Raw genomic sequence first — 22008 nt, 5'->3', positions numbered from 1 at the left:
ATTTACATTCTTTGTGGCTATTTTTACATGAAAAAGGTTTGTGCCTGGAGATCAGCTTTATTTTAATGTTTAGGAAATTCACACTGTTAGGCCCCATGCACATGAGACGCTGGTAAACTCGAGTTCAGAGGCATTTGGGCATTTTTTTCAACTGCCCCTGAACACATTTAATGTTATCCTATGTGTCCATGCAAACATTCACGTTTTTTTTGCGTTTTAAAGCAGTTGGGTTTAGGCTCGTTTTTTCAAAAGCAAAATTTTGGGTTCAGACGCAAAAGTTTTCGCGTTTCAGACGCAAATCGCGGCAAAACGCCGCTAATCGTGGCAAAACACAGTGCCGGCGTTTTGCCACAATTTCGTTTATAGGCTTTTTTAAAGGTGACCTATTTTTTTACATTAGAAATCTCAAAAATTATGGCAAATGATGAAAAACCATAAAAAATGTAATTGCTTGCATTGCATTGTGGACAATCCACAACTTGTGGCAGGTGACGTGGCCAGGTGACATGGCCAGTGGACAATCCACAACTTGTGGCAGGTGACATGGCCAGGTGACGTGGCAAGCGGACAATCCACAACTTGTGGTAGGTCACGTGGCCAGGTCACGTGACCAGTGGACAATCCACAACTTGTGGCAGGTAACATGGCCAGGTGACGTGGCAAGTGTACAATCCAAAACTTGTGGTAGGTGACGTGGCCAGGTGATGTGGCAGGTGACGTGGCCAGGTCACGTGGCCAGTGGACAATCCACAACTTGTGGCAGGTAACATGGCCAGGTGACGTGGCAAGTGTACAATCCACAACTTGTGGTAGGTGACGTGGCCAGGTCATGTGGCAAGTGGACAATCCACAACTTGTGGCAGGTGACGTGGCAGGTGATGTGGCCAGGTGACATGGCCTGGTGACGTGGCAAGTGGACAATACACAACTTGTGGCAGGTGATGTGGCCAGGTGACATGGCCTGGTGATGTGGCAAGTGGACAATCCACAACTTGTGGCAAGTGACGTGCCAGGTGATGTGGCAAGTGAACAATCCACAACTTGTGGCAGGTGACGTGGCCAGGTGATGTGGCAAGTGGACAATCCACAACTTGTGGCAGGTGTCGTGGTCAGGTGACGTGGCAAGTGGACAATTCACAACTTGTGGCAGGTGACGTGGCCAGTGGACAATCCACAACTTGTGGCCGGTGATGTGGCAAGTGGACAATCCACAACTTGTGGCAGGTGACGTGGCCAGTGGACAATCCACAACTTGTGGCAGGTGGCGTGGCCAGGTGACATGGCAGGTGACGTGGCAAGTGGACAATCCACAACTTTTGGTAGGTGACGTGGCCAGGTGATGTGGCAGGTGACGTGGCCAGTGGACAATCCACAACTTGTGGCAGGTGACGTGGCCAGGTGACGTGGCAGGTGATGTGGCCAGGTGACATGGCAAGTGGACAATCCACAACTTGTGGCAGGTGACGTGGCCAGGTGACATGGCAGGTGACGTGGCAAGTGGACAATCCACAACTTGTGGTTGGTGACGTGGCCAGGTGATGTGGCAGGTGACGTGGCCAGTGGACAATCCACAACTTGTGGCAGGTGATGTGGCCAGGTGACATGGCAAGTGGACAATCCACAACTTGTGGCAGGTGACGTGGCCAGGTGACATGGCAAGTGGACAATCCACAACTTGTGGCAGGTGAAGTGGCCAGGTGACGTGGCCAGTGGACAATCCACAACTTGTGGCAGGTGGCGTGGCCAGGTGACATGGCAGGTGACGTGGCAAGTGGACAATCCACAACTTGTGGTAGGTGACGTGGCCAGGTGATGTGACAGGTGACGTGGCCAGTGGACAATCAACAACTTGTGCCAGGTGATGTGGCCAGGTGACGTGGCAGGTGACGTGGCCAGGTGACGTGGACAATCCACAACTTGTGGCAGGTGGCGTGGCCAGGTGACGTGGAAAGTGGACAATTCACAACTTGAGGCAGGTGACGTGGCAAGTGACACGCTAAATACACGTACACTGCTGCTCTCTCAGCTGCTCTGGTCTCACAAAATGGCTGAAATTGTTAAATAATACAGTTTTTTGAGCTTAGGGAGGGTCTTATGATGTTTCTTAACCAAACGCTTATAAACGCAAACGTGGTAAAATGCAGTAAAACGCTGCGAAATTCACGGCAAAAAACGGCGTTTTAAACGCCGGTTTTTGCGTTTGAAAACTTGTGTTTAGATGAGTTTGCATCTGCGTCTCGTGTGCATGGGGCCTTAAAGTTTAACTCCACTTTTGTTGGGAAAAAAAGACACTGCCCTCTGAGTAATCTGTGTACATTGCAAGAATTTTAATATAATTTGTTGCAGATTCTTACCTTCTAAAAAAAAAAAAAAATGCTGTTTGTTGTACCATGTCTATTCCAGATTGATCCCTGAATTGGAGAGTCTGCTTTTCATAAACATCTGTGCAAATCTCTTGAGGAAAGCAGTGTCTGTAGGGGTGTACAGAACTCCTCTAGGTTGCCATATTGCATTGCATTTCATTTTTGCCAAATTTTTAAAATGGTCAGCCGCAGGATAAAATAGTAATTACAGATGTTTGGCAGGGGGTATATGCTATGTTATTTTTTTTTTTTTTTTTTTAACAAAAGTGGAGTTTTCCTTTTTAAGCTTGGCTAAATGGATGCAAATACTTGCATATATTTTATATTGCAGCATTTGTTCCCCTGTCAGCAGGAAGGAAATATATTGCTTCTATACAATGTTACATTAAAATTATTAGTACAAAATGCCCTGCTATTTTCTGATCCTCCTGATTTTATGCTTCGTATATTATTACAAGATAGATGTATGTTTAACAAGCACAGTCTATTCTAAAACTGTTCAAGCCCTTTGTATTGTGAGTAGAGAAACTACTGTAGCACAAAGGTCAATAACAGAGTTCAATCACAGACTCATTATACATCCATCACCTTTGTAATTCTCCTTGAGTTGTATATACATAATCTGTTTGCTTTGCTCATATATCAAGCAAAAGTACAAGGAGCAAAATTGCTTTAGAGCGAGAATAAAGACCCCATTGTGAGTGTTTCTAAAGGTTAAATAACAGGCTGATAGGGAAAACTGGAATAGAGGAATAATCGTAGTTTTGCCTATAGCAATCAGCCAGGGCTTTATTTCTTCTTTCAATTTAAAAAAAGCAAACTATGAATCTGGTTGGTCTGGGCAGCACCCGTATAAGAGACAAAAAAAAAAAAATACAACGTAAAGAGCCTGTAAGCTTGGATGTCTGAGTAATGTCCCAACAGTTAGTAACAACACTTTGTAGTTTTACAGTTTAAAAGATGGAAAGCATCAGTAACGTTTTTCTTCTCCAGCTATTAAACTTCTATTTTTATTTTAGACATAGGACATTTTATTTTCTCTCAACACTGGCCTCTAAGCAACTATTTTGGAACCATTGTCAGTTTTTTTATTTATTTTCTAAAATGAACTTTCTTTTCATGTTATCCATGCTTATTAAAAAAAAGAGCAATATAAGTTTGCTAGGATTAGCAACCAGTTCACTGAAATCTTACCAAACACGGTATTAATTGCCACGAGTTACGTTTTTTTTTTTTTTTTGTTCTTGTAATGTGGAATTTTAGGTCAGAAAATTAAGTTCTGATAGATCACTTCAGGCTGGCCCCTTTTGCAAGTATAGCTATGCAAAACATTAAAAAAAGGTGCCTATACTGTTTAAAATACAGTAGTGCACTGCCTCACCCTGCTCTGCACATGCTCAATTGTTCTGTATTCTGGCACTGTGCCTAACATCAGGGCCATTAGAGGCTGATCTGCTGAAAGCTTTAGAGCCGGTTCACACTAGGGCGACACGACTTCCAGCGCGACTTTCAGAGGCGACTCCGACACAACTTGAACATGAACCACAGGGCGATCTGGGGAGATTTACAACACGACTTGAAGTCGTCTCCAGGACAGGAGACATTCCAGTGGCCAATAAAACAACCATCAGCTCTGGGAGAGGGAGGGGGAGGGAGAGGTTTGCCTGAGAAATGTATGTTATCTTCCTGGAAAGTAGCTTCAGTTAAGACAGTGATCCGACTTCTGAGGCGACTTCCATTGAAATCAATGGGTACAAATCGCCTACAAGTCGGATTGAAGTAGTACAGGAACCTTTTCTGAAGTCGGATCGCCTTGAGTCGTGTGTATTAACACCGCTCCCATTCACTTCCATTGTTTTTCTCGACAGAGCGACTTGGGACGACTTGAGGCGACATGAAGTCGGATCGCAAGTCGCCCCAGTGTGAACCGGCTCTTAGGATTTAGAGCCGGTTCACACTGGGGCGACTTGCCGATCTGACTTCATGTCGCCTCAAGTCGTCCCAAGTCGCGCTGTAGAGAAAAACAATGGAAGTGAATGGGAGCTGTGTTAATACACACGACTCAAGGCGATCCGACTCAGAAAAGGTTCCTGTACTACTTCAATACGACTTATAGGCGATTGTACCCATTGATTTCAATGGAAGTCGCTCAGAAGTCTTATCTAAAGCTACTTTCCAGGAAGATAACATACATTTCTCAGGCAAATCTCTCCTGCCCCCCTCCCTCCCCCCTCCCTCCCCCAGGCCTGATTGTTGTTTTATTGGCCATGGAAAGTCTCCTGTCTTGGAGACGACTTCAAGTTGTGTTGTAAATCGCCCCAGATCGCCCTGTGGTTCATGTTCAAGTCGTGTCGGAGTCGCCTTGAAAGTCGCGCTGGAAGTCGTGTCGCCCCTAGTGTGAACCGGCTCTTACTGTTGCTGAAGGGGGATGAAAGCAACAGGAAAGACCAGACTTTGCAGAGGGAACACAAAATTCCAGTAGTATAAGAAACGTATTGATTACAGGAAGCGATTTGATTTGAGTATTTTTCCAATTTTAAATTGAGGGTGACAATAATTTTGTTCAGTCCATTTTTGGCGTTTTGTGTCAGATTTGGCTTTTTGATTCTCCACTTTTTTTGTCATGCCAATACAAGGGAAATAAACATGACAACAACGCCTAAACATTTGTAATTGAACAATTTTTGGGGAAAAGTGGTGCATTATCTGACAAATACAGGGTGCTAATATTTTTGGCTAGGCATTAACCTTACAGAGATAGTGTCTTAAGCCCAAAAACAAAACAAACCTTTATTATGTTGCAGCTTAACAATTCTTAGATGTGATGGTTACATTAGCTTTCTTCTTTTAGGTGTTCATTCGTACAGTTTCACCTGGTGATTTGGCCAGTAAGTCTGTTGTTTTTAAGAGAATAAGCTCTCCTGCAAATCTAGCAGTTTGGAGTGTTGAGACAAGCTGACAGTGGTGCTTACAATGATCAGTTTTTATTCATGTAAAACCTTTATCAAAAAAAAAAAACTGTTGGGTATAACTGCTTGTGTAGTGTGAGCTGGAGTTTGGCTTCCATTTGTTAGTGTATCTAAATCTGCTAAGCCATCTAAGGGCGGCCATACATGGATTGATATTTGGCCCGTTCTACAGGCACCATCTAAATTTCACTCCATTTATGAACAAGGTGGTTGTACAGAAGTTCAGAAGTTGACTTGCCGATCAACTTCTGTACTACCAGCCTTTTGGGATTTTCCCTGGACGATCAATGCACCTGGCTATAGCGGGTTGCACTGATAAGTGTATTCTGATGGTGGGGAAGACTCTGTCGTCAGAGCACTGCGGAAATTTCCCCATCCATCTCAAGTGTGTGGATGGGGAAATCTTCTTTTCTTTTTCTCTTTTATCTTCAACCAGCTGGTTGAAGGGAAAAAAGACTAATGTATAGTCAACTTAAACACTCCCCTCCCCCGAAACTGACAGTTCTGTTTTCCAAAGGTGCCTGTGTTCTCCTTCATCTAGAGTGGGGGCACTCTTCATACAGAAGGTGTGTTATTGGCCAGATCAGCTGGTCAAAACTGATGCAACCACCACATCTAATGATTTGTAAGCTGTAATGTATTATATTGTTGGGTTTAATGCCGCTTTCAGCACTGTGAAGCTCTTGTCAGCCTTCCTCTCTAGCTAAGCCATGACATACAATCAAGGCTGGAATTGTACTTTTTTGTATGTATATTTTAATTACAGAAAGTGATGTATAGTTTGAGACCAAGGGGGAGAATTTCCAATAAGGAAGTGATTGCTATGGGCTTTAACATAATGGCGGCCTCCAGCAAGAAGAAACAGGAGCAATTCTGGAGGCAATTTACGCACATTCTAAGGCCTCATACACACGAAGGTTAACCAGAGGACAACAATCTGATGGACCATTTTCATCGGTCAAAACCGATCGTGTGTGGGCCCCATAGGTTATTTAACCATCGGTTAAAAAAAAAAAACCAACTTGCTTTAAATTTAACCGATGAATTCCTAACCTATGGGGAAAAAAACCATCGTTAGTAGGCACAACCATCGGTTAAAAATCCAGGCATGCTCAGAAACAAGTCGACGCATGCTTGGAAGCATTGAACTTTGTTTTTTTCAGCACGTCGTTGTGTTTTACGTCACCGCGTTCTGACACTATGGTTTTTTTAACCGATGGTGTGTAGGCGCAACGGACCATCAGTCAGCTTCATCGGTTAACCGATGACAACGGTCCATCAGACCGTTCTCATCGGATGGACTGATCGTGTGTACAAGGCTTAATTGTGGTAGCATAATTATTAAAGCGGGAGTTCACCCGAAAAACAATTTTTAACATTAGATTGAGGCTCATTTTGTGAAGGGGAATCGTTGTTTTTTTTTTAAATCGAAGCAGTACTTACCGTTTTAGAGAGAGATCTTCTCCGCCGCTTCCGGGTATGGTCTTCGGACTGGGCGTTCCTATTTGATTGACAGGCTTCCAACAGGCTTCCGACGGTCGCATACATCGCGTCACGAGTAGCCGAAATAAGCCGAACGTCGGTGCGGCTCTATATGGAGCCTGCGCACCGACGTTCGGCTACTTTCGGAAAATCGTGATGCGCTGTATGCAACCGTCGGAAAGCCTGTCAATCAAATAGGAACGCCCAGTCCCGCAGCCCATACCCGGAAGCGGCGAAGAAGATCTATCTCTAAAACGGTAAGTACTACTTCGATTTAAAAAAAAAAAAAACACCCGATTCCCCTTCACAAAATGAGCCTCAATCTAATGTTAAAAATTGAGTTTTTGGGTGAACCTCCACTTTAATGTGAAATGTTATGTTTTTTGTTAAAGAACATTAATTGTTATCAAACTATTATGGGTAAAGTTCAACTTCAAGCACAATGTTTTATAAGCCACTCAATAACTTATTAGGCGCAGAGATCTTTTACTTGACTTATTGTGCTGACTGCTAGTTACATCTAAAACAGAGAAGCCTTTTTCGTAAATTTAATTCAGTTCAATGCTGTCATTTTTCGTTTAGGTCCTATTCTGATGTCCTTAAAGCCTGGCGTGAAAATGTCTCAGACAGCTGTACCCAGCGAGGAGCCCAGATTGCCTGCTAAAGAGCCAAAGAAAACATACGAAGAAAAGGTTCCCACAAAGACACTCTGGGAAATCGAGTACAAGACAGAGATTATCAGGGAAGACAGAGCAAAAAAGAGGGGCGCAGAACGAAAACTAGAATCTAGGAACTCCTTTATCTCCAATGGATTGGACATGTTTGAATGTCCTCCACCTAGGACAGAAAGTGAGGTATGGCTTCTTTCACTTGTATGGCTGTAGGTTGTATGGGAAGTGCTTGGAGAATGTGATGTATGGTTTGTTTGTTTTCTATTTAAATGCTGAGATACCTCTTAACACAAATATAAGATTGTAGCAAATATCCAGACTGCATTGTTTTAAGGTAATATGTTTTTTACCTGAAATGAGTATAATAAATGGTGTGTTTACTGCACCTACCCCATTAGACCCCCACCAGCATGACTGCCAAGCCTCACACTGGGCATTTTTCTTTCAGCATCATGGTCAATTTTGGGTTCAATCACTGGCTGGAAAATATGACTCTCCTGTCCTTCCAACGCTGGCATTTTCATAGTAACTCTGAGGAGGAAATCTGCTTTCCACAATATTGCTTTAATTTGTTGCAGTTACATTTTATCAGTAGTTCATACTCTGGAATCTCCAGTTAAGCTGGCCATAGACGGTTCAAATATCAGCTGGAACTGGCTGAGATCCAAACCATGTATGGGGCAGATCGAATGTACCCAAGTTAATTGATCAACTTGGGTACAACCTGCTGGATTATACATGTGATTATTGCTAGGGATGTTCTCCCTTCTGGCGCGGACAGCTTCCCCTGCTAGGAGAACCCAATGGCTCCATGGGAGGGATTGCCCTGTCAACATTGTCTGTGTTTATGGGGTAATCCAGCAATTTTTGCACCATCTATGGCTGGCCTTGCTGCACTCAGGCCAGACTTTCTTTTAATTTTCTCCTTTATCCTAAAGCCTGCATGCTGCAGAGCCCCTGACCCATGCCCATTGTTCCTTGATACAGATTTTCCAATAATAGTCTAGCCTTGTGCTCTCTGTGTATAAAAAGTTTAAGATGGCAGCCTAGTTGTAGCTCATGTTTTATTCAGTACCGATATTGTGCCCTATCTTCTTAACAGTGTCATTTTCTTTTACTGTGCAGTTATTGCAAATGTTCTACAAACAGCAGGACGAAATCCGTAGATTACGTGAACAACTGAGCCAAAGAGATATTCAGATTCGACAGCTCGAATTGGAAATCAAAAACGTCCGCAACAGCGCAGCCCCCTACTAACTCTACTCCACTCACAGGCAATAGAATGTAACTTTCAAAAATGCCTCCAGAAAACCATTACTTTTTACTTGTATGTGCAAAGGAAAGAAAAATCACTAGCAAACTTAGCAATGCTACATGGTGCACAGAATATTTATCATTATTTGTTACCAGTATTTTTATTATAATTAATATTGTTAATTACAATCATTGTCAATCCTAGTGGACTGCTTGGCCCATAAAAAAAAAAATAGGTGGGAAATAAAATGTCAGTGGCCAGGTGAATGCCAAGCCTGCCTTTGACAATCCAGTAGAGAAAACAAAGTAATCGTATAGTGATAGCTTGCTAAGTCTAAAAACTGCTAGGTATTTATTGATAAAAACCCTTAATTTGCATTCTGTGCTTCAAAAATGTTAATTGGAAATCTATTCTTATGATTGCAGTAAGAACAGGGAGATTGGACCTTTTGGTAAAAGGCTTGCTGTATCATACCAAACAGAACATTTCTTCTTTTTTTTTTCCACTGATATATATTTGTGTCCAATATATGATTTTATTTATCCAAAAATTGCATGGTATACAGTTGGCTAGAGTGCGAGGCCACCTTCACATCTTGGCATTTTGTTGCTGGGTGTTACTAAATGTGTGCTAACATGGATTCTAAAGTATGTTAATGTGCATTGCAGTAAGGCAGCTAATTGGATATGAATGCGCTGCCAACACACCACAATGCAACAAAAATTGTACCTGACCCTCTGCGCAGTGCACAGCAAGTGAGTTGTGTTTCAGTGCAGGTGCATTGCTTTCCCCTGTAACAATGCATTGCACTGTCAATCAAAATGAGCGGTTACTATGCTTTTCCTAAAACATTATTGTGAATGGCTCCTGGAGTGAAACTAGAACTGATAAAGTGTAGTGAATACCAATCAGTGTTCACATGCTTAGATTGGAAACCAACAGGTTATCTTCACATTTTTTTTCAGACTTTGAAGCAGTAGTAAACTCTTTTTCTGTTTCAGTAATGTTTATTCAGTTTAAACAAGGAGTTAACATGCAGCAGTTCTGCTCGCGTAGGGGCTAGCTTTGACATTGGTAACAAAGGTTGGCTTGCATAATGGAAAAAGAGGCAGTATAAGAAAACCAAGAACTGATGTATTGGCAGTAAATCGGCATAGCCAATAAGCTATAAAGGCCAGAGGGCTACGGAGAGGTTCCACACAACAATGGGGTCCCTCGGTACCACCAATATCCACACACTGGTGCAATATACAGCCTATACAAGTCCAGGAGAGGACGAGAACTGAGCAGAAACATAGGGGAGATTGGGCAAGAAAGTGAGATTGTAAACTGTTTTCAACTTGTACCTATAGGTAAACTTGTAAGTCTTTTTATATCAGCTACTGCTGATGTGACTTTCACAAACACAGTACGCTCTGCATTAAGGCCACACTGAGTGGCCGGAGAGTGTGAACCCGGAAGGAAGACTGGGCGAAAAAGGAACTACTACCATAGGTTGGTGACAGCTCAGTGCCAGAGGGCGCCATTCAAAAGGTACATCTCATAATGTGCTAGTATGCATTTAGGTGCATTAAAAAATGAAAGTTAAAGTGATACTAAAGTCCTTGTTTTTTTTTTTAAATAACAAACATGTCCTACTTACCTGCTCTGTGCAGTGGTTTTGCACAGAGCAGCCCAGATCCTCCTCTTCTTGGGTCCCTCGCCAGCACTTCTGGCCCCTCCCTCCTGCCAAAAGCCCCCACAGCAAGCAGCTTGCTATGGGGGCAGCCGAGCCACTGCTCTTTGTGTCCATTCAGACATGGAGTCCCGTCTCTCGCACCTGCCCCCTCTGACTCCTCGTATGCTCACTTACTTTGACAGCAGTTGGTGCCAATGGCGTCCGCTGCTGTCTCAGCCAATGAGAAGGGAGAGTCGCGGACAGCCGAGGCTCTCATGCAATATCGCTGATTGGGCTCAGGTAAGGATTAGGGTGGCTGAGTTGGGCTGCTGTACACAGAAGGTTTTTTTTATCCTAATGCATAGAACCACTTTAAATACCACTTTAAGAAATCGGACATCGTTTTGTTGAACTTCCCCTTATTGAAAACTTGTTACATGTTCCACCCTAAAAACAGGTGGAACATGTAACATGTTCCCAAAGGTGAACTTATCCTTTAAATATTAGTGTAATTTCTAGACAAAAGATAAAACTCAGAACTAGCCAGAATGAAAAGCTATTTATTTAATAATTTTGTGTTTGTATGCACTGCTTTGCAGTAAACCATTATGTTCCATACATTTTGGGTATGTTGCTGGAGGTGATGCATGTCAGAAAACATCCTGCTTGCATGGAATCCAGGCATCAAGCTAGCCATCTGATAAAATGCAGGTCCTTTAAAGCAGTAAACCCTTTCCAAATCAGAAGATGTAGGGCGATTTGTAGATTGTACCCTTCATGGAGGTTACTGCCTATAAGGATAACATACTATATCATCCTATTTTTTGCAAAGCAACAGTTACCTGCATGATTGAAATGTATTTACTACTTTAGCCTGTAGACCAATTGAAGCAGTTGAAGAATATTTGGAAAATATATTTCACCAAGACATAAAGTGCTTTTAAACTGGACCTGTCACGTAACAAACATATATATCCGATTTTCTAGCACCCACTGAAATCGCAAAGTTATAAAATAGAAGCATTGTGAATGTTTATTACGGCAAAGAATGTATTCTTTAATTGTACGTGTGTTTTTATTTTTGTAAAACATTTTAAGAAAATTCATAGATTTTGTGGGTTACTATATGAAAAGTTTGAAAATACAAAAAGAATGTTCAAAACTTTTGAAAGACACAGCCTGGCTTTTTCGCCATGACAACGCGGAATTTTTTAAATAATTTTTTTTTACGTTGGGCTTGGAGGCAAAATAGACAAAGCAATCCAATTTAGATTTCCATTGGCCTGGTTAACATATCAAGTAATGATAAATTGGTATGACAAAAATGGTACTTTATAATTGATGGCATTTATTTTCGTTGAATGTTTTTATAGATAATGACAAAAATATGTATATCATTTTTATTTCATATTTATTTATTTTGTAAGATTCATCTCTATGGAATAACAATAAAATTTGTTTCTACATTAAACTTTAACGGAAAAAAAAGAATTCAACAAAAATCCAATAAATACATGCTCGGATGTAATACTTGAAATTTCAAATCTGCCATTGTTTACGATGTAAGCTTTACAAGAACAAACCATTAGCACGTGACTTTTTGGAAATAATTACACAGTGTATATAATATTACACAGAACATTCATTACAGAAAATGTTTATATAGTGAACATACCAAAAAGCAAATGTTTATATATTTGTGCGTGCACAGACTTTGTTTTCTTTTTATTTTCTAGTTATTACCTGCTTTTTTCAAAATTTGTTTGTTAAATTTTGTTTTATTTGTATAAAAAGATATAATAAAATAGATTTTTCTGAATATTGTACTGTTGACTCCTTTCCTCAATTTTGTAAACTTTCACATGAAAAGAGATGCATGTTCTGCTACTTTGGTTCCTGTACCTGATAATACCCTATTTTGCTAAAGCTGGCCATACACTAATTTTAAATTTGGTTTAGCAGCGATTGGCCAAATTTAGATCAGCGCGTGGCCGCCCCTGCTCGATGGATATCAACCATTTGGTGAAACATGTCTGCACATTGAACATCCATATAGCCTCTTCTATTCTACAACGGAAGGCTGTTTGACAATTGACATTGTGACAACACAGAAGAGCAACTAGGAGACAGGGACAGATTGTTATTTCCCTATTACAGGGAGTGCCTCAATAAGACTTCATGGGACGATCACCAAGTAATATTTCAAATAAGAATGTGAATAAGGCCTTAAATTCTAAGGAAAGATGGCGCTTACTTTCAATATAGTAAATACTAATCCTCAATATAATACATCCATGCACAATGAATCCTATATATCAATCAAAATAAGTTCATATGAAAAGAGTGCTCAGTGATCTTACAAAAATACAATTCACATGCTTCCAGTCTGCTTTGCCCTTAGACCAAACACTGCACTCACCGGATGGTGTTGACTTTAACAAGATAGTCAAAAAGTGCCCATTTATTAGATGTACCACATACTGGATCCCCCACTGCTATCGGCAATGAGTCTTTAAGGACAGGAGTGGTACAATGACCACTATGCACAATGCTATACTGTCCCTTTTTAAAAAGATGTGCAGTTGAACCAATAAAAATAAAGGGAAGAGCCTCTCGTAGTGTAAAATGTTTAATTGGGAATAAATCACAAATAAAAGTAATGCACTTGCATATAAAACAAGTATCACAATCTCTGTATATGTGTGCATTCAGTTCCACCATCATCCTTCCAAGTAGACCACAGTTCATAGACTCCCAACTACAGATTAGTCCATAATATACCAGATTATACCCCTCCAAAAAGGTGACGTCACTTTTGCTACATTGGAATGCACGCTGGAGGGCACAGCGGCGGTTTGTGCTTTTCATATACAGAGATCTCGATACTTGTTTTTACATGTAAGTGCATAACTTTTTGGGGATTTATTTTCTTTTTATGGTTCTACTACACATCTGCTGTCACAAGAGGTTCTTAAAGGGACAGTATAACATTGTCCATAGTGAAAGTCCTTGTACAACTCTAGTTGCTGAGAGAGTCTAGTGGCTCATTGGAGTACTGCCTATAGTGATGGGGATTCCGTACACGGTACATTTAATAAACGGCACTTTTTGAGCAAGTGCAGTGTGTGGTCCAAGGGTGCAGCAGACTGGAAGACACACTTTAAATTTTCTTCATCAACAGGTGTGCATTTTCTTTTTGTATTATCACTGAGCACTATTTTCATGTGGATACATTTTGATTGCTACAGGGCCTTGCAAAAGTATTCACCCCCCTTGGCATTTTTTGTGTTTTGTTGCCTGACAACCTGGAATTTGCATCATTTAATTTACAGAACCTGCCCATAACTTTGAAGATGATTTTTTTTGTTGTGAAGCAAACAACAAATAGGACAAAATAACATAAAAAAGTCAATGTGCATAACTATTCACCCCCCTAAAGTCAATACTTTGTAGAGCCACCTTTTGCGGCTATCACAGCTCCAAGTCGCTATGAGCTTGCCACATCTTACCAATGGAATTTTTGCCCATTCTTCTTGCAAAACTGCTCCAGCTCCTTCAAGTTGGATGGTTTGCACTTGTGAACAGCAATCTTTAAGTCTGACCACAGATTTTCTATTGGATTGAGGTCTGGGCTTTCACTAGGCCATTCCAACACATTTACATGTTTCTCCTTAAACCACTGAAGTATTGATTTAGCAGTGTGTTTGGGGTTGTTGTCCTGCTGGAAGGTGAAGCTCCGTCCTAGCCTCAAATCACACACAGCGTGGTACAGGTTTTGCTCAATAATATCCCTGTATTTGGCACCATCCATCTTTCCCTCAACTCTGACCAGTTTCTTTGGGTGATGGGATGTGTTGGGTTTGCGCCAGACATAGTGTTTTCTTTAATGGTCAAAAAGTAAAATTTTTGTTTATTTCAGACCAGAGCACCTTCCTCCATACATTTTGGGCGTCGCCCACATGCCTTTCCGCAAGCTCAAAACGTGACATTTAGTTTTTTGCTGAAAGTAATGGCTTTCTTCTGGCTACTCTGCCAGAAAGCCCAACTCTATGGAGTGTACGGCTTATTGTCGTCCTATGTACAGATACTCCAGTGCCGTGGAACTCTGCAGCTCCTCCAGGATTACTTTAGGTCTCTGTGCTGCCTCTCTGATTAATGCCCTCCTTGCCCGGTCCGTGAGTTTTGGTGTGCGGCCATCTCTTGGCAGGTTTTCTGTTTGTGCCATGTACATTTGGTTATGATAGATTTGATAGTGCTCCTAGGGATCATCAAAGATTTGGATTTTTTTTTTTATAACCTAATCCTGACTTGTACTTCTCAACAACATTGTCCCTTACTTGTTTGGAGAGTTCCTTGGTCTTCATGGCAGTGTTTGGCTAGTAGTTCAAGAAGGTGGTGTGTATATGTAATGACTGATCATGTGACACTTAGATTGCACACAGGTGGACATCATTTCACTAATTATGTGACTTCTGAAGGTAATTGGTTTTCTACCAGAGCTTTTTATGGGCTTCATAACAAAGGGGTGAATACATACGCACTTGCCAATTATCAGTTCCCCCCACTCTGGTGCCACAATTGGCACCTTTCCCAATTCTGGGAGTCCGGGCCGTGGCCCGTGAGGCAGCGCAGGGCTTCCTCCTCCCTCCCCTGGCCAACGGGCCAGTAGGAGAGCGTAGCGGGCCTCGCGCATGCGCAGTAAGGATCCTTGCGCGAAGCCGAAAGGCTACACTGCCGAGTACCCTTACCCGCAATGGCAGCTGGCAGCGGCAGCTGATGGAAACATCAGCTGCGGGTGCCGACACCGTTGGACTCCAGGACAGGTAAGTGTCCATTTATTAAAAGCCAGCAGCTGCAGTATTTGTAGCTGCATTTTTTTTTATATTTTTTTGGGGGGCAGAACACTGCTTTAAGATAAAGTAATACATGTTTGTTTGTTTTTTTCAGGACATAAAAGTAAATAAACAGGAACATACATTTACCTAAAGGATTGCTTTAACTGATGCAAAATGTAGATCAAAGATTATGCCTTTGTTTTGCATATGAATAAAACAAAGTAAATACTAAGTAATAATGTTACATTGTATTTCTCTATTGGGCTTCCAAACAGTGCTTACAAACACTGTTCAAAAACTCCATGTTTACATAGTTGACATTTTGATTGCTGGTAACAGTGGTGAGTAAATCACCTAATGTCTTGAATCCATATAAATAAATATAGATTTAAAAATATTTATTATCATTCTTGAAAATACATTAACATGGTTTTCGATTATTGCGATTGGTTGTACATATACTTTAACAGAGTTGGATTTTGCATCACTGGGGCTTGTAGGCCCACAAGGCACACCGACTAACAAGTTTCTTGTTTTACTGGTCATATTTAGATTATTGTGACAATAATCGTGTAAATATGTTTCTATGAGATGACTATGGGGCAGATCCACAAAGCGAGTACGCCGGCGTACTTTCAAATCTCCCGCGTCGTATCTTTGTTTTGAATCCTCAAAACAAGATACAGCGGCATCTGGGTTAGATCCGACAGGCGTACGTCTTCGTACGCCTTCGGATCTAAGATGCAATTCTTCGGCGTCCGCTTGGTGGCGTTCACGTCGTTTTTCGCGTCGAGTATGCAAATTGGCTATTTCCGACGATCCACGAACGTACGAGCGGCCGTCGCATTCTTTTACGTCGTCTCTAGTCGGCTTTTTTCGGCGTATAGTTAAACCTGCTATTTGGTGGCGTACGCAATGTTAAGTATGGCCGTCGTTCCCGCGTATAATTTAAAAAAAAAAATTTTGTTTGCGTAAGTCGTCCGTGAATCGGGATGGACGTAATTTACGTCCACATCAAAACAATGACGTCCTTGCGACGTCATTTAGCGCAATGCACGGTGGGAAATTTAGGGACGGAGCATGCGCAGTTCGTTCGGTGCGGGGACGCACTTCATTTAAATGAAACACGCCCCCTACTCGCCGATTTGAATTACGCGCCATTACGCTGCGAGAGATAGACTACGCCACCGTAACTTACGGCGCAAAATCTTTATGGATTCGAACCAAACTGCAGTAAGGTACGGCGGCATAGCGTATCTCAGATACGGTGCGCCGGGGCAGATCTTTGTGGATCTGCCCCTATATTTCTACTGGGGATAGGGAAAACGTGATAAATACATTACAACAAAAGGGGCCTCTTTGCTATTTCCAGCTGTAGGCATAGGCCTAATAAGTCCAGCGTTGATGATTTTCACATATCTGTGTGCTGCCTGCTAGTGCTTATATCAGTTTGGTTGGCACATGTTATTGCCAATATTTTAGGAGTCATCAATATGTTCACCCAAGATTTGCACTTTAATCCAAGATTAAAATATTTTCAAATCTATTTGCAAAATGTGTGAAACAAGGGAAATGCTAAATCTTTGTTACCTCGGCCACTGGGGAAGTGAAGCAGAAGGTGATGATATTGCTGCTGGACACCATGCACTCTTAAGAATACCAGCTAGCTATTTTCTCTTGGCCTGTGGTTGTGCAGTAAACTCATCATGGCAGTGTCTATATGTAGGGGAATGGTAAGCACTCGCCAGCCAGAGCCTGAAGAGGATGGGAGGAATGATTGTATGTTTTCCTGCTGAGTTTAGTTTATCTAGTTGTGAAAGTTTTTTTTAAGGTTCCTTGCAGGGGCGGACTGACAACTCATGGGGCCCCCAGGCAATGGGAGATTATGGGGCCACACAGTACACACACTGAAAGGGTACTGGAGAGGCGGGGCAGCTAAAATCTTGGGATTTTTACTTATTGTCCCTGGTTGCCCAATGGTCAGTCCGCCCCTGGTTCCTTGCCCTTTTGGTGTATATTTGCTTGTGGTAATAAATTTACACAGTGATCTATATAATCCAGAAAACTGGATTCATTTAAACATTTAGTAGCCTTCATCCTGCTCAGCTGCATCCTTTGTGCTAAACAGATTCTGATGGTTCTCCCGCCTTTCCTTATTGTCTGGTCCCTCGGTCACCCTGTCCTTCAGGCCTGGGAATGGAGAGGTGTCCAGGGGTTCCAAGCTCTGGCAGGCACTGGGGGATCCTTTGCCCACAATCTTCGGAGGTCTGCTCCCTCCTGGGCTATCGGTGCTTGTTCCTCCCTCACTGCCCCATAACCTGTGTCTCCTGAATGGGTATCTGTTTGTTTACATTGACAGATCCCCGTTCTGCCTCTCTGTGGAGCGATCGCGGGTGGCAAGCGTACATCATGGCCGCTGGCCACGTGCATCAGCTCCCACAGTACGTGCGCGCTATAGCTGTTAAAGGGACCGATGTACAGCTACGGCGGTTAGCAGGAACGAGTCAACCTGTCGCAGTATAATGACGTAGGATGGTCGGCAAATGGTTAAGATACAGCTCAGCAGAGGTCATTTGTGTAGAGATATTGCTTTACGTTGCAGCATCATAAATCCAGTTGTCAATAACTACACTGATTATTGGGCATGTTGTTCTCATGTTATGACCTGCATAAAGCAAAGACGAGACACATTTAAAGAGTAAGTAACCCACTCCCTCTACCAATTCTAGGCTGTTATTTTCTTTTAAGAGGTAGTCTGCGATTTAAATGCATCTCACCACATCGCTTCCACTTATAGTACTGTATGAGTGGGGATACGTTGTTAAATCAATTCCCTTACTGTGCAAACACTTAAAATGTGGCATTTAAAAAACATTAACGCCTAAAACCAGCAATAATAGCTCCATGCCCTGTTACCACATTTTTTCTAACAGACCGATAACTGTCCGTACATCAAGATAAATATACAAACACTAAAAATGTGATCAATAAACCCCACATTCACCCTGTTGATTGGATGAGCACTCACCCATTCCAAGACCGTGCATTTTTTAAAGTAGACCATAATTGCTTACAGAGGTAAGTGAAAATCCTTCACTTCACAAACACTGTCTCCAATAAATTAGAAACTAGTAGGTTTATTTACGAAAGGCAAATCCCATACAAGTGCACTCGCTATACAGATTTCAGGGGGACATGCAAGGAAAATAAAAAACAGCATTTTAGCTTGCACATGATTGGATGATAAAAATCGGCAGAGCTTCCCCGCCGATCTACAGCGACTGCACTTCCAAGTGCTCTTGTAGTGCAAAGTGGATTTGCCTTTAGTAATTAACCCCCCCGGCACCCTCCAATGGCCAGTCAAAAAATGCCCTATCTGGAATGCAGGTAAATATGCAGTCCACATGTTCCAGATGTCCACATGTGAAATGATGATCAAGTCACACAAAAAAATCCAATGTAATGAAAGTGTCCATCATAAGTTTATGTACATAACACAGTAGAGATGTCATAAGATTAAATGGACCATTCCAGCGACGGTTCTTCAAGCCAAAGGTATGGCTAGAATACGCTTACCAGAACTGTTGGACCCGATAACGGATCAATTGAGCATGCGGTATCCCAACCGGCTAGTGGATCAAACTGTAAGCGGAAATCCTGAAGAGTGTAGAGTACGCCTCAATGGTATCTGGATGGTGTCAACCAAGGGGGGGGGGGGGGGGGACAATGGGCCCAATATTCCTCAGCTGAAGGTTGATCCAGTGCTAATATCCCAGCCATATGAGTGGCTAGGACATTGATAGGAATCCACAAGACATCTCGGTTCTGTTAAGTAAGACCCCTTTCAAGGGTGATAGGGACCAACTGGAGAGACTCAAAAAGCTTTCATCCACAAAACATGAAAAGAAAGAAAAAAATAGGGGCTCCGATGGTGCGGGTCAAATAGGTAGGTTTTAATTAATAAAAACCGACATACAGGATCAATGTGATCACCAGGGGCGTTGCTAGGTGCCAAAAAGACCAGGGGCTTCAGCCCGCAAGCCAAGCTGGCACCAGGGGGGGGGGGGGGGCATGGTCAGGGTCGGTGGAGTGGCGCAGGGTGACCTACCTGACACACATACCCAGACCTACGTGAGTGTGTGTGTCAGTACACACACACTGACATAACCTGCATATACTAACACTGATCTGTCCTGACTACACTGACCTGACCTTCCTACACTGACCTGACCTACACAATCACTGACCTGAATACACTGACCTGATCTACATACACAATCACTGACCTGACCTGCATACACTGACCTGGACCTGACTACACTGACTTGACCTACATACATACACAATCACTGACGTCACCTACCTCAGCTGTGGTGTGCGGCGCCGGCACGCCCAATGTGCCCATCATAGCGATGCAGCCAGGGAGGCTTAGGAGCCAAGGAGGAGAGGAGAGCCGCCAAGCGGGGATGTGGCTTGGCGGGCAGCCGTGGTGTGCCTGTCACACATATGCAGCCAGAGGAGGCTCAGAAGCTGTCGAACCGAGCGGGGATATCGCATGGCGTGTCGGGCGGCATTGTAATTCCCGCCTTCTAAGATTGCGGCACCTATGATGGACGTCACACGTCCCGGACTGGACCAGTGGGACATCCATCATAGGCGCTGCAGGCTCCAGAAGGCAGGACCTGCTGTGTCACTCGGCGGCGCTCGGCAACAAAATGGTCTCTGCACTCGGGGCTAGTCATTAAATACTTCATGGCCGAGACTCAGGGCTTTTCAGCGACTCATTTGGGGCTGCAGCCTCCCCAGCCCACCCCTAATGATCACTGTACAATTAAAAGGGGGGGGGGGGGGCAATATAGGGAGCGGTGTACCTGGCCCTGGAATGAACCAATGACTTTATGTGGAGTAGATTATAAACCACTTGCAGACCGCCCCATGTAAACATACTGTGGCAGGGCAGCAGCCCAAAATGGTCAACCGGTCCCGGCCAGTGATTTATGGCTGGGACCTGCTAATCGGCTTAGCGAATCCCCGTACAAAGCCCTGCTGGTCGGCTTAGCGAATCCCCGTACAAAGCCCTGCCGGTTGGCTTAGCGAATCCCAGTACGAATCCCCGTACAAAGCCCTGCTGGTCGGCTTAGCGAATCCCCATAAAAAGCCCTGCTGGTCGGCTTAGCAAATCCCTGTACAAAGCCCTGCTGGACTTCAAACAAACTTTTCCGTGGATTTTTGTTCGAAAGGTGTTGGCCGCGAACTTGGTATGCATACACACGTCAGGACTTTTTCAGCAAACTTTCCCAAAATCACGTGTTTTTTCAGCTCTTTACTGCCACCCTTTGGTCAACTTCTATATTGTTGTCTGAACTTTTGCATGAGTATGCGTGTGTTATATGATCAACTGTAACTCCATTTTGTCTTCTAATTCAAAGTTCTTGTTTGGAACGTGTTCATTTTAAGTGTTGAACTTTAGATGACCTGAACACAGGTGTTCTCGAAAATGTACTAAGCTAGTTCATTGCAAGTTCACTAATTAGATGGGGAACATTCTGACAGTGGTTGAAATATAAATCACAGAAGATAAGAGTTAAAGCGGGGGTTCACCCTTAGAGGGCACTTTTCCCCCTTAGATTCCTGCTCGTTTTCTCTAGGGGAATCGGCTATTTGTTTTAAAATATGTGCAGTACTTACCCGTTTACGATATGCATCCTCTCCGTCGCTTCCGGGTATGGGCTGCGGGAATGGGCGTTCCTTCTTGATTGACAGTCTTCCGAGAGGCTTCCGACGGTCGCATCCATCGCGTCACGATTTTCCGAAAGAAGCCGAACGTCGGTGCGCAGGCGCAGTATAGAGCCGCACCGACGTTCGGCTTCTTTCGGCTACGAGTGACGCGATGGATGCGACCGTCGGAAGCCTCTCGGAAGACTGTCAATCAAGAAGGAATGCCCGCTCCCGAAGACCCATACCCGGAAGCGACGGAAGAAGATGCATCTCGAAAACGGGTAAGTACTGCTCATATTTTAATACAAATAGCCGATTCCCCTAGACCGAACGAGCAGGAATCTAAGGGGAGAAATTTTTTTTTTTTATAAATGGGCGAACTCCCGCTTTAACCTCTCATAATAGGTGGTTTGAACTAATTGGGTGTTTTGGGAAAGTTATGTAAGATACATTGAATAATATATATTAATAATTAGACAATACTGAAAAAAGTTATTAGCTTGTATGTATGTGTGTGTTTGTGTATATATATATATATATAATATAAATAATACAGTACCTTTTATGGAACCAATTTATATAAATACATACATACATATAGAATTAGTGAGACATAACAGATAAGGTGGGGTTGTTGAAAGTTCATTCTCCGAACGTAATAAATCTGTCATCCTTGAAGTTGTGGCTAACACAGCTGGGTGCCAGACTGTCTCTACACAAATGTATTTAATTGGACAAAACCAGTTATAAATCATTTTTAATGAACATATAGGAATTCTAGGAATAATTGAGATTGTCTGGTTGTAGGGCAGGTGTTAAATTGACGTAGATCTTAGCAACCAATCACATCTAGGAAAGATGGCTGAGATAAGGCTTGTGAGGGTATATAAATGCCAGTTTTACAATTGTTAGTCAGACAAGTCAGATATGAGTTCATAAGGCTGAACTCTGTGTATGCTGCCCTATTGCACGGGCCATAGAAGTCAGAACCGGTGGGAAATTATCTGTTCAGATAGGCGTCTATCAGGCTGACTGCTTGTCCATGCAGCCCTATCGCA

The 22008-nt window shown here is 42.8% G+C and overlaps 1 protein-coding gene across 1 annotated transcript in view; it reads left to right on the top strand.

Moving 5' to 3' along the window:
- CORO2A (coronin 2A) overlaps window positions 1-9850 on the top strand; it is a 145359-nt gene extending 135509 nt beyond the window's left edge. The window contains 2 exon segments of the mRNA XM_040361132.1: window positions 7397-7668; window positions 8611-9850. Of these exon segments, the coding sequence (XP_040217066.1) occupies window positions 7397-7668; window positions 8611-8742 (404 nt within the window). The 3' untranslated portion in view covers window positions 8743-9850.
- Window positions 9851-22008: the final 12158 nt, after the last annotated feature.

Source organism: Rana temporaria, chromosome 1, assembly GCF_905171775.1.
Source record: "Rana temporaria chromosome 1, aRanTem1.1, whole genome shotgun sequence".
Lineage (NCBI taxonomy): Eukaryota > Metazoa > Chordata > Amphibia > Anura > Ranidae > Rana > Rana temporaria.
This window is presented reverse-complemented; position numbering and strand designations above follow the sequence as displayed.